Here is a 15261-nt window from a genome sequence, read left to right on the forward strand (position 1 = left end):
GCCCCCAAAGTCCAGGAGATTGGGTGACAGGTGGGGATGCCTGCATTGCTGAATTTTTCAAATGGGAGATGCCCCATCCCTGAGGCTCATGGTTCCAAGGAAACATCTCGGGACTTCCCCCCACCCCCACCCCTTTCCAAAGAGGAGAGATTGAATGTGTGTGTGTGGCATTTACAGTAAAACTGTGCTTCCCTCCAGGGGAGGGCAAGTGGACAGCATTGGGCCAGAAGCCCAGGAATTTTGGGAGTGAGAGATGTCCAAGTAGAGAGCAACTGGTGGAACTCACTTGGTAGCCAGGCAGGTGTGCGAAGGGCTGTTTCCATGTTGTGGGTGAAGGCACGTTGTCCCGTCTGATGGCTCTTGGGAAGTGTTTAGGACATAGTAGGGAGCTTTGGATGGCAAAGGGAGCAGAAACTCGTGTCATCCCAGCTAAAGAGTATGATTTTGAAGCCCTCTACCTGACTTTCTTGATAGCCAGTGTGATGTTGACTCAGCCAGAGCTTTATGGGGCGAGGAGGAAGAACCTTGGATGTCAACAGGAAGAGAGCATGGTGCACTTCGGATTCTAATCTTGACTGTCCAGAAAACCGGCTTTTCCCATTTTCCTGATCCTTTTTTCTGAGAATCTGCAGAAACCTGTAGTTGTGTAAAGGTGGTCAGGCAGGGAAAGGGATCTTCAAAAGAGATCCGAGTGAGTTTCAAAGAGAGGGCCTCTCTTCCCATTCTTTGTTCTCCTCCCGGTGAAGCCTGTTAGGGAAAGGCCCAAGGTGCTGGGGATGCAGAGCCTCCCTGGCATGTGCGTTTCCTTCCTGCCTGACTTGTGCCCTGTGTGTGCTCAGGCATGTATGACGTTCCTGGGCAGGGGACACGGAGAGGGGCATCCGAGACACTTGGCTGTGGCTGCAGCACTGCAGCTCTGGGAAGGGTGTGAGTGAAGGTCACACAAGTGAGCACAGCTCCAGTCTCAGCCCAGCACTGCCTCTGTGGCCCTCTCCTTTGGAATTGCACCCTATTGCTGCTGGGTGGTTTTGCTCCCAAGGAGCCAGGGAGAAATGTCTGGGTGTGCAGCTGTCATGTCAGCAGCCTCAGAGCATCCTGTCAGGAACTGGCTGATGCCCTTCTCTTTTGGGGGGGTGGGGGTAGACTTGGTGCCCATCCAGGGTCTGAAGGTTGTCCCTGTTGATGTTTCTGATACTTCCTCTAACAAGATTCTCCTTGATTTGATTTCTGCAAATTCTTGGACGTGATTTTTAATGCTGTTCTTGAAGATAAAAGGCTGATTGTTTTCTAGGAAGTTTCTACTGAGGGTGCTGAAATTGTGGCCTCCAAGTTGGAAATATTTTTCTGCATTGTCAGCTTTTTCTAATGGGAGGAGAACATGAGTAGCAGCATCCAATAACCTGCAGGATTTACATTGTTTGAGTCATTCTGGAGGAGGGGAGTTAGCAGGCAGTAAAGACTTGGAGCCCATTTTGTTTTTCCTGCTACTTTTCTGCCTGGTGTTTTGCCCATAGCGTGATGTTGTTCTCAGACCCCTCTGTGTGCTTCTTGCTACCTGGGGGATCTTTGTGGAAATAGAAAATAGTAAGCAGACTGTTTACCAGCCTAGAGCAAGAATCCTAATTGGTGAAACCACTGCATAGGACAGAGGGCATAGCAGCTCATGCTTCAGCAAGCACCCAAGATACAGGAGGCTCCAGGGGGTACCGGCTAGGGCCTGGGAACTGACATCTCAGCATGGAAGTGGGCTGGCTTTCTATGAATACAACCACGCATTTTTGTGTCAGCCCTCTGACCTCACAGCTTTGAACTAAGGGTTGGCTGTTGCTCTGCCTGACAATGCAAGGCGCCCGGAGGAGTGTGGCTAAGTGTCATACCAATATGGAGTTCTGAGCAGTGTGGGGACTTTGCTGGTCATGGCTTCTCTGTCAGATTTTTGGTGGTACCTCCAATGATTGGTGGTCATTGAAATGGAGAAGGAAAAGACAGTGAACAGTTGGGGTGCCTTTGGATAGCTTCTGGAAGCCAGGACACAAGTTGGGTGTCCTCTCTTGGTGGCTCTGTGGTAGTAGCTTGTATTGTAATATCCTGGTTGGAGGATGCTCTTAGAGTGATTCAGCCTCCAAGAAGCTTGGCCCCTTCCTAGCCTTTCACCTTGAGGGTTGGGTCCACACACGTGTAAATCCCCGGGGCCTAATTCTTTGGGTCTGAATCCTCATCTTGGCTTCAGAGTTTGCAGGGGTGGGTCCTCCTATGTTAGCCGCTCTCATTGGCAGGTTTTGTCAGGGAGATGAGTGGAGGAGAGGGAGAAGACATTTCTGAATGTGAATCAGAAGCCTCCTGGGACGTAGCTGATGGGACAGGTTTACACTGAATCACAGAGCCCTAAATGGAATACCAGAAGGGCACAGAGCGTCCTAGCCTCGAAGCACTTGGGGCCATTCTCTGCTGGGTTTTTGACAACGAGTGTAGTGTCATGTGCAACAAAATGTTTAATACTATTCTAAAATGATGCTTTAAGAGCCTTGGGCAGGTTTGAGAGCCTGAACTTGTTTTCCCTCTCTTACAGTCGAGTCATCCTGCCTGTATCTGTAGAGGAGGTAAGTCCTTCATTTTATCCATAGTTGTATATAATTGCTCCAAGTGGCCCAAACTCTTTGTGTGGTTTTCATGTTTGTTCTAACATAGAGGTAGATAATCGATACTTGATGTGAATTTTCCTGGTGCTACTTTCAATTGAAGGAAAGCACTTATTATTATTTTTAATTTAATTTAATTTAAATTTTTTTAGGATAGGAAAGGAAGTTGTTTGTCTTTTTTCCAATACAGTTTACATTCAATATTATTTTGCATAGCGGTTAAACAGTCATAGACTTTAAAAGTGTTCCCTGTGTCTTGGCTGGTGTTCAGTGGTTAGAGCGTTGGCCTGCGCACCAAAGGGTTGCAGGTTCAATTCCCAGCCCTGATTGGGGCACATTCGAAAGGCAACCAATAGATGAGTATTTCTCCCTTTCCCTCTCCCTCTCCCTCTGTCTCTGTCTCTGTCTCTCCCTCCTTCTTTCTGTCTCTCCCTCCCCCTTACTCCCTTCCACTATCTCTTAAAAAAAAAATCAATGGAAAAAAATATCCTTGGGTGGAGATTAACAAAAATTAAAAATAAAATAAATAAAAATGTTCCCTCCAGTATTCCCAATACCCACCTGGTACCATACATAGTACAATATTGACTGTATTCCCTATGTTCTCCTCATATGCCTGCAGCTATTCTGTAACTACCAATTTGTACTTCTTAATCCCTTCACCTTTTTCACCCAGTCCCCCAACCCTCCCCTCTGGCAATCATCAGTCTCTCCTCTGTATCTAAGAGTCTGTTTCAATTCTGTTTGTTCATTTATCTTGTTCCTTAGATTCCATGTGTAAGTGACATCATATGGTATTTGTCTTTCTCTGACTGATTTATTTCACTTAGCATAATATTCTCTAGGTCCATCCATGTTGCAAATGGTAAGATTTCATAAGGATGCATATATTCTGTCAATTTAGTATTTTGGGTTTCTTCAGGCATATACCCACAAGTGCAATCTCTGGATCATAAGGCAGTTCCATTTTTAATTTTTTGAGGACCCTCCATGCTGTTTTTCAAAGTTGCTGCTCCAATCTGCAGTCCCACCAACAGAGAAGGCACTTGCTTTGTATACCTGGGCAACTGTATACAACTTGCCTCAAGTTGTTGGCATGCTAGTTAACCGAATAGAGACTAAGTCAGCCCCCTTTACCTGATGGGACTGTGCTTGTTCAGGGACATGTTATTGAGGGGATTGAGTGTGCATTTCTGGGACCTCCGTGACTTGACTGGGAAGTGTGCATAGCTCTCTCTGGTTTTGCAACAAACCAGCAGGGCAGGAAATCTTCGTGGCCCTCCCTAGCTATACTCTAGGTGACTGCTGGAAAGACCAAAGCCCAGAACCCTCCTTTTACGGAGGGCAGGGAGTAGCAAATGGGCTGGGCTTGCTCTTTATCCTTTTATGGTTCTTGGGCCTGTTGTCTCTGTGTATGGGGATCTGGCAGGATTTGTCACAAGAAAGTTTATAGGCCATGCTGACTCAGAGTTGGTCTCCTGGACAGCAGAGAACTGTCACAGAGCCTCCCTTGTCCCACCCTTTCTCTGAACTTCCTCCACTTTTCTCTCCTGGCGCAGCCTTCTTTTTTGCTTCCTTCTGAATCCATAGTCCTCTCTCCACCCCCACTTCCAGTTAAGCTTAAGTTTGGGTGAAATTTGTCAGCCAACATAATGCCCCTCAGTCATTCTCTCTCCTGCAGAGTCAGCATGAAACTCCTGTGATTAAAAAAAAAAAAAAATTTAAAATTAAAATTAAAAAAAAGAAACTCCTGTGATAACTTCCAGTCTACTCCAAATATGAAATGGACCTTTGAAAAATGAAGTCAGTACACACTAGATGAGACCAATAACCAAGCTTCTTGACCCTCCAAAAGTGGTGGGCAGATATTAGCCTCTTAGAGGATTGTCTCCAGTGGTAGGCTGTACGTCTGATAAAAGCTATGGAGACCTAGGAGGGGAGTCAGAGGTGGCCTCGAACATGATCTTGGAGTTCTGTGAAAGGAGAAGGGAAACAAGACTAAGGAAGCTGGGGAAAGGGGTGGTGGATAGATGCTGCAATCCCTGGAGGCACCTGAGATGTACCTGAGACCTGGGAACCACATGCTTGGTCTGCAGGCATCCGCATGGAGGACCTTGTTAATCCACTTCCTTTGGGGGCTGTGCTGCTTTGTGAAGATTAGCAAGTGATGATTTTCCCAACCAGGAAGCCAAGCAGGAAGGCCTAGCACGTCTCTTGCCCTGAAACTCAGCTCTTGAGGGTCCGATGATTCCCTCTCTGCTATACAGCATGATCTCACCTGCCAGTCAAGAAGAAGTCCCAGGAATTTGGGAGTACCTCATTGTGGCATTTAGGGGTGACATGAATCTTTTCGCAGAGCGTTTGTTGATGGAACGAAGGGTGGGAATGTCTCTGACAGTGTGGCAGACCCAGGAGGGCCAGCACCTGTCTGGCACTTCCTGGCTGCTCTGTAGGAAAGTTGGAGGGGCCAGGACACTGATTGCTTATAACAGGCCAAGGAGGGAAAGGGGAACTCCGAGCGTGTCTGAGATTAGAGGTTTTAGCTTGTGGTGGCTTTTTTGAAGCATTGAGGAAGTGATGGGGGCAAGTGAACAGAGCTGAAAATCTAAGCAGCCGCTGGGGCAGTAAGCACTGGTTAGGATTCATCTGTTTGCCTGATGATGGTCAACCTGTTCTCAGCTAGAAACTGCTGCTGAGAAAGCAGTGCTTGGCCTAGGTTGGAAGCAGGAGCTGCTCTTTTGATGGCTTGCACCTTAGTTCCAGAAGATCAGAAAATCTTGAATGGGAGGCCATACAGGAAACAAGTAATGATCAACCTTCTCAGTCTTTATTAATAACTCCATCCTGACTTAATGGTTCCCATGGGAGCAGCCCAGTCTTGTATAACTGATAGATTCACTTCCTTATTGGAGACCATGATTTTAGGTCCTCGGAGCTTTCTGATTTGGGGGGAAAAGAGAAGGCCATGGCTTTATAACCATCCTGATGGTACAAATCAATATTTTGGGATGGAATTAGCTTCTGGCTGGCCAGACACTTTGGCCTAACACTGCACAGGGTTTCTGGGCATTCTGCAGCAGAGCAAGAAAACTTTGGCTGTTCGACACGGGTGTGTCCACCAGTGGTTCCTGGCTCAGGGCTGCCCACCCCCTACTGTGGGTAGGCCTGTTTTATCTTGTTTCCAGAGATGCATGGCACCATTCCCCTATGGTAACTGTCCTGACAGGGCTGTGTGGGTAGGACCAACAGCTGTGATGGTTTGTTTAATGTCAGTGTTTTAGGCCCACCCACAGCATCTTCCTGGGTTTCTACTCCCAGATTGCCCAAGTGGTGCAGTCTCTTGTTTTCCTTAGCTGGGTATCTTAGTTCTTTGGGACAAGGGAACAAATCTCAAGGGCAGGGAGCAGTATCCTAGGCCTGAGGCAGCTGGAATCCCAGTCTCCTCAACTCTTTATCTGATGTGATGGTCTCACCCCTGCTCCCACCTTCACCCCATTTGAGTCTAGCTGCTTTCTGCTTTCCCGGGGTGTAGAGCCACTATGCCACAGGGAACCCTTGGACGTAGAAGGTGTCCCTCACTTGTGGCGTGTGGAGGCCAGTTTAACTTACCCCTTTGGATTAGCAAAACTGCCTTCACTTGTCTTACTGAGATTAAAGGATCAGAATATCAAGGGCGATTAAAGGGGGAAGGTGCCTTCCAACAGAGTGATCCTCTTAGAGCCAGCCCTCTGATTTCTGCAGCTGAAGAGGAACCAATGAAAGGGATTAGTCTCTACTTGGAGCCCCTCTCCAAGCAGTGGCACCAGCCAGCAACTCAGTCCCCGCCACCAGCCTTTTCCCTAGCCTGCCCTTTAGGATTGCTGAGTCAGTGGTTAGATGTTCTTATGACTCTTCTCTGAAACAGAATTGCTGCTCCTTCTTAGGAACCCCTGGCTCAGCCAAACCCTGACCCACTTGATAGAGGTGTGCCTCAGCTAGGGGGTGGCCTTGGAAAATTTTGCACAGGGACAGCTTGGGGTTCCATGGGGACATTGAAGCAACAGTGATGTTGCTCTGGATTAGCAAGGTCAAGATGCCTGGCTGTCACCCCAGTGCTCCTCTTTATGGGATTAACTGAGTCTTGGTTGCTTGCCTGGGCTTTTCCTTGGCATTTTGTGCTGGTTTCTGCTTTGAAAGTTAGGGCTCTTTCAGCTTTGTGGTGAACAGTAAATTATCCCGGTCTGCTGCTTCACCTTCCAGACTTTGCCCAGAAGTTTCCCTACGGTGCTTAGGAAGCTTCCTGGTCAAGTAAGCATCCAAGTTTGAGGTGAAACAGCCCTGGATGCTGCCTCTGCTCCTTGCTCTTGCAAGCAGTGGTTTAAATGACAGCTGCCCAGAGACACAGCCTCTCTGTTTTTAATCTCAAAGGGAGAAAAATGCTCTCATCTTTCACTCCTGGGAGTACCAGTAGTTTGGGAAGGGGGCATGCGGGATGCGAAAACCTTTATCTACCTCCACAACATGTTGGGTAATCAAATGCCTTTTTCTCATATGTGTGCCTGGTTGGCACTGGCAATGACAGGCAAGATGCATCCTGTGGTATAGATGTAACTTCCGTCGCTAAATGTTCCTGTTTATTCTCTTTTCACCTTATTCTTTCATTTGGACAGTTTCCTTCAGAGAGAAGGGAGCAAAGGGGCCAGGCCTGGCCACTGCCCAGGTCATTGGCCCTAACACTGAGTGTCCTGAGAGGGTCAGAGGAGGCCAGTGATCTTGACTGGTGACTTGATAGGGTGGCATGTGACCCAAATAAAGGAAAACTAGGCTTTTGCCATCTAGTAAGTGCCAAACCAGAGGGTGTACCCAGCCAGCACAGACCGTGGGTAGGAATCTGTGCTATCTAATATGGGAAACACTTTGCTTCAGCCCCATCAGGAATCTGGAAAGTATCTGGAGGTCTGGTTGCCTGTGAGGCTGTTTTCTGAGCTTCTGGCGGGCGGGGGGACCATTGGAGAAAGAAGTCATGTCTTAGGATCTGTTTAAATGAATGAAATAGACTTCTAGCAACTACCCCAGATCTTGTTTTAAGGGCTTAATAAAAAGACAAAAGCTACCTTGCATTCTATCTTCTGTTTTCTGGATGGTGGTGTGAAAATGGGAAGGATAAAATTAAACACATCTATCTGATGGCTAAAGAGAGGCCATGGAGCAGGGTTGTCAGTTGTTTTGGATGAATTTGGGCAAGGCCCTGTGTGAAAATTCAGAATGAGTTCTTAAGTTAGGGGACCCCAAAGTGACATAATTGGACAATTACTGGCAACTGGACCATTGTAATTGTTTAGAAGATTCTGCATTGACAATAACTCCCATCTCTCTGTTCCTTTAGTATCAAGTAGGACAGCTGTATTCTGTGGCTGAAGCTAGCAAAAATGAAACAGGTGGTGGAGAAGGCGTGGAGGTCCTGGTGAATGAACCCTATGAGAAGGACGGTGAGAAAGGCCAGTTCACACACAAGATCTACCACTTACAGAGGTATGTGGCCGTGCAGCAGAGCCTAAAGATGGCCTGGTTTTGAAGTGGAGATAAAGGATAATTGGGGGTTTCCAGGTCATTAGCTGGTTGCTTCACCTGAGAGTGGGTGTAGGTGGTAGTACTTCTTTGTTCATTTAAATGTTTTGGGGTTGTTTTTTGTTTTGTTTATTTTATTTTAAAATAAAAGTAATTCTTGCCCTAGCAAAGCGTCAGCCTGTGGACTAAAGGGTCCTGGGTTCAATTCCAGTCAAGGGCACATGCCTGGGTTGCGGGCTCGGTCCCCAGTAGGGGGCCTGCAGGAGGCAGCTGATCAATGATTCTCTCTCATCATTGATGTTTCTATTTCTCTCTCCCTCTCCTTTCCTCTCTGAAATCAATAAAAAAAATATTTTTTTTAAAAATAAAATAAAATAAAAGTAATACTTGTCCCATCAGGCTCCCAGTCCCCAGAAGTGATAGTGTGATAGTGTTTAGTTTCTTGTGGGCCCTTCTACAGTAATACTCATTGTCTGTGAGTATAGGTGTGTGTGTAAATGGATGTTCATTTCCTTTATTGTTATCTTAACACGGATGGGTTCATACTATACCCATTTGACTTTGCTCTCTCTTTTTTTCTTTAATATATTTTATTGATTTTTTTTTTTTTTTTTTTTTTTTTTTACAGAGAGGAAGGGAGAGGGAGAGGGATAGCAAGTTAGAAACATCAATGAGAGAGAAACATCGATTTAGCTGCCTCTTGCACTACTGGGGATGTGCCCGCAACCCAGGTACATGCCCCCAACCGGAATCGAACCTGGGACCCTTGAGTCCGCAGGCCGACGCTCCATCCGCTGAGCCAAACCAGCTAGGGCTTGACTTTGCTTTCTTATTAGTTATCATATCATAGCTTTCTTTCACTGTCAGCATATTTGGCCTCATTCTTTTGAAGTACGCATAGTATTATTTTGTACAGATGTGCTGTAAGTTTTTCCCCTTTCCCCTTTTGATATATGTTTATAGTCATTTCCAGATGTTTACATACAGTACTCCAGTAAAACGGTTGTGCAAAGCTTTTGATGTACTTGTGTGTGTAAATCTATAGTAAATGTTCCTTCCTAAAAGTGAGATTGCTGGGTCAGGTAGTATTTTAAATTCTGATATTGTGAAATCAGCTACCAGAAAGATTTTGGTGCCTCTCTTTGGATCAAAGACATAAATATTTAAATATTTGAACTAATTTGTGTACTAAAATCCATAGCAAACCACACAAATTTGCTGAATCCCTAACCAAAATAGTAATACAAAGTGTGGCCAAGTAGTTGTGAGTACACAAAACAGAGTTTATTCTTTTTAAAAAATATATGTTTTTATTGGTTTTAAAGAGAGAGGAAGGGAGAGAGAATGAGAAACATCAATCAGCTGCCTCCTGCATGCCCCCTACTGGGAATCGAGTCTGAAACCCCAGGCGTTTGCCCTGACTGTAATTGAACCAGCGATCTCTCAGTGTATGGGATGACATTCAACCAACTGAGCCACACTAGCCAGGGCCACAGACTTCATTCTTGTATTATTATTTTTTTAAAATATATTTTATTGATTTCAGAGATGAAGGGAAAGGGAGAGAGAGAGATAGAAACATCAATGATGAGAGAGAATCATTAATTGGCTGCTTCCTGCACACCCCACAGTGGGGATCAAGCCTGCAACCCAGGCATGTGCCCTTGACTAGAATTGAACCTGGGACCCTTCAGACCACAGGCCAATGCTCTATCCACTGAGCCAAACCAGCTAGGGCTCTTACAGTATTATTAATAATTATATTATTTTCCATACAAAACCTACTTTTGCCACACCCTGTATTTCAGCAAACTCTGAGCCAACCCAAAGGGTGTTGAAAATAATAGTAAACATGTACCAGCTTGAATGGAAGTTGAACCAAACAAGTTTTAGAAACTATCTAGAACTGGAAAAAATAAACCTGAATATTTTTTTAAATTGTGGTAAAATATGCATAACAAAAAATTCAACATTTTAATCATATTTTACGTGTACAGTTCAGTGGCATTAAGTATATCTACATTGCTGTGCAACTTACACCTGAATCTTAATTTCTAGTCACCAGACTGAACTAAAACCAGTTTCATCTTCATTGGTAAAATCCCTGATTGAATGTAGTCTGCCCCTCTAGAGATGTAAAAGTGCTAGCCCTAAGGGGGCTAGGGTTTTGTAGTGTGGGAGCCAGGAGGAAGCAACACTGTGAGGTGGGGGGCGGGGGGGGGGCTCACTGTGTTCCCATTTCCTTGCCAGTGTGCTTTTTCCTCCATGCTTCCTCTTTATCTCCTCCTTCCCTACTCTGAGTTGATTGTTAACCAGTACTTAAGGATCCATTAATAGTTAATTAAAATAAGGCTCCAAATGATGTCAACGATAGTTGAGACAAAATTTTTTTTAAATTTAAGGCTCAAGATATGTCTTCTCTGTAGTTGCATTTGTATTTTTCAAAGAGGATTTTGAAAAGAGATAGTGAGGTTGATAGAAGGGGCCAGTTGGTTCCTCAGCTCATTTGGTCCAACCAAAGTTGCAGAAAGGTCTAAGGACCTGTCTTTCCCTCTTCCTTACAAAGGAGGGTGTAAACTTTGAGCTGCTACCAGTACTCCCTTAACTCCACACAGCTGCAAAAAAAAGTTTTTTTAAGTGCTGAATGCCACAACCACCTCTCCTCATGAGGACCATCTAGTTGCCCCAATCGGGAACACAGGTTCACCACCACCCTCTTCTTCATCCCTTATGTCAAATCCCTATTGACTCTATCTCCTAAGTACTGCCAACCTAGCCATTTCTTTCCATCATCTCTTGCCTCCATTACTGTAGTAGTTCCTAACTGGTCACCTTGGTTTCCACTTCACACAGCTTTGAGTGTTCTTTCTAGAAGACAGATCTGTTGCTCCCCAGCTTTAAAAGCTATAGATGGCTTCCCTTTGCCCTCAGGATAAAGTCCATACTCTTTGATGTAACCTACAAGATCTTTTATGACCCAGCCTCTGCAGGTTCTCTTGTTCCCTACCTCATCCCTTACACCAGGTACTCAACTTCTCTCTCTTCTCCAAACTTTTCTTACCTTACTCCTATCCTTGTGTCTTGCTCAGTCCTACTCACTCTCTGCTCTGTGTTCATTTAATCCTTCTTCTCCTGAGGAGCCTCCCCATGCACCAGAGCTGTGTGCTTACCCATTGTGGCACACAGTGTTGTTCCCTGTCTGGTTATACTCCCCACTGGTATGTCAGCTCCTTGAGGGCAGGACCTGTATGGTGTCTGTATGTATCCTGGTGCCTGGCACATGGAAATACTGACCTGAATGAGCATGGCAGTGAGTGGATGTGTCTCAGGGCTGCTCTGAATTCTCTGAGTAAGCTCTCTTTGAGGTTAGCTCTCTTTTCTTAGGCCTCAGGCACTAAAGCTGATGATATTGTTGGAGGCTGCTAAAGCCTGCTTAGAATACCAGTGAAAGATTAAGGAAGAGAAATATATATAGATATATATATATATATATATATATATATATATACCTTAAATGGGGGAGGGGCTCTTACTGAACCTGCTTTTCTGTAATCTGGGATACCAAGAATTAAATAGAAGAAAATATTTTGTCCTGGGAGGCACATGGCCCTGAGGGCTTCCTGGCATCCCAGGACTGACAATGAGAAGATTATCAGATCTTCTGGAATCCCGTACTGAAGTTAGTCAGTCAGTCTGTCTGGCCCATATACCTGGACTGGTATACTCTTGGAGGTATGTCATCCATGCCGTGTGGAATATGATGCCCCGGGCCCAGTGAGCTCTGGAAAAAAAGCATACTGATAATGTAATGGCTGATAAGCCGTGGCAGGTAGCCCACTGTCTCACCTCCTGTCCTGTTCCTGGTGGGTGGTGGGGCAAGATGTGGGTGGATGTTAGTAGCTAGCCCAGCTGGGGGTTCAGGCTCTGACAGGTGGCTTCTCACCCATAAGAGTGACCTAGTTACCTCATGGAAATTTACTTGTCAATTCCCCATTGAAGAGGCTAGGCTGTGGCCTGAAGAGTGTGATGTAAAAGCCCATTGTCTTCTCATTCTCTCCTCCATTTCTTTTCATAACCCCTCTTTCTTACTATAGCAAAGTGCCCGGGTTTGTTCGAATGCTGGCCCCAGAGGGAGCCCTGAATATACATGAAAAAGCATGGAATGCCTACCCTTATTGCAGAACTGGTGAGTGCAGACCTGGCTAGAAGCTGGGGTTTGGGCCCCAAGCCAGAAGATGTGGTCAAGTAGACCCAGAGGTGGGGACGAATTGGGGTTTTGTGTCCCATGTTCATTTTCTGGATTAAGCCAGTGGGAAGATGAGTTTAGGAATTTCCTTCAGACCTGAGGCTGATGGAGTCATTGTTGTCTAGTAATTTGGCAGCCAGCTGGGTGGAAACCACCACATAGCCATGGCCTGAGCTGGCACAGAACCAGCCCTTCTTATTTAGGGGATGGTATGATAATTTTGATTGTTTTTACTGATTACGAAAGTACTGTTCTCTGTTTAAATTTTAGAAAATACATAGAAACAGAAGAAATTAACCACCCATGATTCTCTGTCTCTCTTTTTTTAATTTTTAAAACTGGTTTGAGGGAGAGAGAAACAAACATTAATTTGTTGTTTCACTTATTTATGTATACATTGGTTGATTCTTTTTTATTTTTCTTCATTTTTAATCCTCACCCGAGGAGTGAGAATATTTTTTCCATTGATTTTTAGAGAGAATGGAAGAGAGAGAGAGGAGAAAAAGAAAGAGAAAAACATAAATGTAAGAGAGATACACCAATTGGTTGCCTCCTGCTTGTGCTTCAACCTGGGCCGGGGATTGAACCTGCAATCAAGGTATGTGCCCTTGACTGGGAATTCAACCCGTGACCCTTGGGTCTGTGGGCAGATGCTCTAACCATTGAGCAAAACCAGTGAGGGCATTGGTTGATTCTTGTATGTGCCTTATCAGGGATTAAGCCTGAAGCCTTGGTGTATCAGGATGATGCTCTAACCAACTGAGCTACCCGGCCAGGGCCCATCCATGATTCTCGTATCCCTAGATAGTTACTGTTAAGATTTTAGTATCTTTCTTCCTGGTCCTTTTTTAAAATCTTACATATACACACATATATGAAATGTCCAGACATGTTTCCTAGACAAATTTTGGATCATATCATATTAACTATTAAATTGCTCATTTTACTCAGTAAATGAAGAATCTTTTTCCTGTCACTTCATAGTCTCCTATTTTTAAAAATTTGTAATGGCTGCATGTATTCCATTGTATGAATATACTATGATCTTTTAAACCACTCCCTTATTGTTAGATACTGAAATTTCCAGTTTTAATATGATATATTTGTGTTTGGCTTGAAAAACAGCGTTGAGGCCAGGGACTCTTGAGAGAGGCAACAGTCATAGAAAAGAGCCTGAGGGTGACCTTCTTGCCTTGGGGAAGGGCCAGGCCTGGACACCAAGAAAACATAGCAAAGGAGCCTTAGCCAGTTTGGTTCAGTGGATAGACCACCAGCCTGAGGACTGAAGGGTCTCAGGTTCAATTCCTGGTCAAGGACACATACCTTGGTTGCACCGGCCCTGGTCCCGGCACATGTGGGAGGCAACCAATTAATGTGTCTCTCACATCAATGTTTCTCTCTCTCTGTCTCTCTTCCTCCCTTCCACTCTCTGTGAAAACCAATGAAAAAATATCTTTGGGTGAAGATTAACCAAAAAAAAACATAGCAAAGGAAACATTGGTGTTATTGGGGGAAAGTGGAAATAAGCCCAATTTTTGATGACAAAATATTTATAATCAGTTATATCTCAAATATGTTAAATAGCACATGGAATGTGCATGCCAGATTTGTGTGGGAGGGTGGAGGGCAAGGAAGAGGAAAGTCACTGTGAAGAACCCTGACTTACACTCAATTAGCATGTTCTGTAGTTAAAGATGGAAGTGGAATTATTTTCTTAACCTGGGTCAGCCTCCTATCTGGAGTTTCTGGAAAAGAAAGACTTGAACCTCCACAAAGAACTTCGTATTTTAGACTTTCTGGGATTCCCTTTGAGTAGTTCAGACTCCTAGCTTTCCAAGATTCCAGAGTAGTTCTCTTGGAGAACCCAAGCTAGTACTGATCCATATCCTGGGTGCTTCTTAGAGGTCCCCTAGAACTTTCTGTGAGCTGTGTGGCCTTTCCCCCAGCCAACGTACATTTGTTTTCACAGTCTGGCTAAGGTGTCCTCTTGCCAGCCTCTGCTTACATGTACTGTTTCACTTGCTTTATTTGTTGGGACTTGGTACTCCCTAGATTGTATCTGATGAGGATGCTCCACCCATGTGTTCCTTATCCTGTGAACTTGGGAATGATTAAAGTCTAGAGCACAGGATCATTACTCTTTCCAATCCTCATGAACCTTGTATCAGGAGATTAATAATCATTGATAGGACCTGGGGTGTGTGACACAGAGTTTTATTGCTGTAGCTGAAAATGCAAATATCACTACTACAGAAGCATTGGGCAGGAAGCTGTTAAATTCTTTGAAAAGAGGCATGCACACACTTTCTTTTTAAAAATATATTTTATTGATTTCAGTGAGGAAGGAAAGGGAGAGAGGGATAGAAACATCAATGATGGGAGAGAATCATTGATTGGCTACCTCTGCACATCCCCCACTGGGGATTGAGCCTGCAACCCAGGCATGTGCCCTAACCAGGAATCGAACCATGACCTCTGGTTCATAGGTTGACGCTCAGCCACTGAGCCACGCCAGCTGGGCCATACACTTTCTTAAAAGACCATGTGCACTGTAGCTGTGTATGTCTGGTCTAGGGCCAAAGGTGAATTTTCTTGATGTCTAAGAGAGTTGCATTGAGCATACGTCATAAGAACCTTTGCCAACTTGGCATAAAGGAGGCAAACGGATAGCATAGACTCCTCCATGCGTGGGGCAGGGTTCTGGGTACACAGCTTGTGCTGACTGAGAGATGCCACTGTCCTCTGTATAATTCTAGGGAGTGTGCTGCAGCTGACATGGGCGTTATGTTCATTCACATATTGTCCTGACCTTTGGCCAAAAGAAAAAAG

At 45.0% G+C, this 15261-nt stretch overlaps 1 protein-coding gene across 1 annotated transcript in view; it reads left to right on the forward strand.

The window, feature by feature from the left end:
* Positions 1–1519: 1519 nt before the first annotated feature.
* Positions 1520–15261, forward strand: part of PITPNA (phosphatidylinositol transfer protein alpha) — a gene marked incomplete at its 5' end in the record, with an annotated part of 38425 nt that continues 24683 nt past the window's right edge. The window contains 4 exons of the mRNA XM_014464686.2: positions 1520–1584; positions 2570–2600; positions 8005–8150; positions 12281–12372. Coding sequence (XP_014320172.2) covers positions 1520–1584; positions 2570–2600; positions 8005–8150; positions 12281–12372 — 334 coding nt within the window. The remainder of the gene's footprint in view (positions 1585–2569; positions 2601–8004; positions 8151–12280; positions 12373–15261) is intronic.

This window comes from Myotis lucifugus, unplaced genomic scaffold (assembly GCF_000147115.1).
Source record: "Myotis lucifugus unplaced genomic scaffold, Myoluc2.0 scaffold_262, whole genome shotgun sequence".
In the NCBI taxonomy this organism is placed as follows: Eukaryota; Metazoa; Chordata; class Mammalia; order Chiroptera; family Vespertilionidae; genus Myotis; species Myotis lucifugus.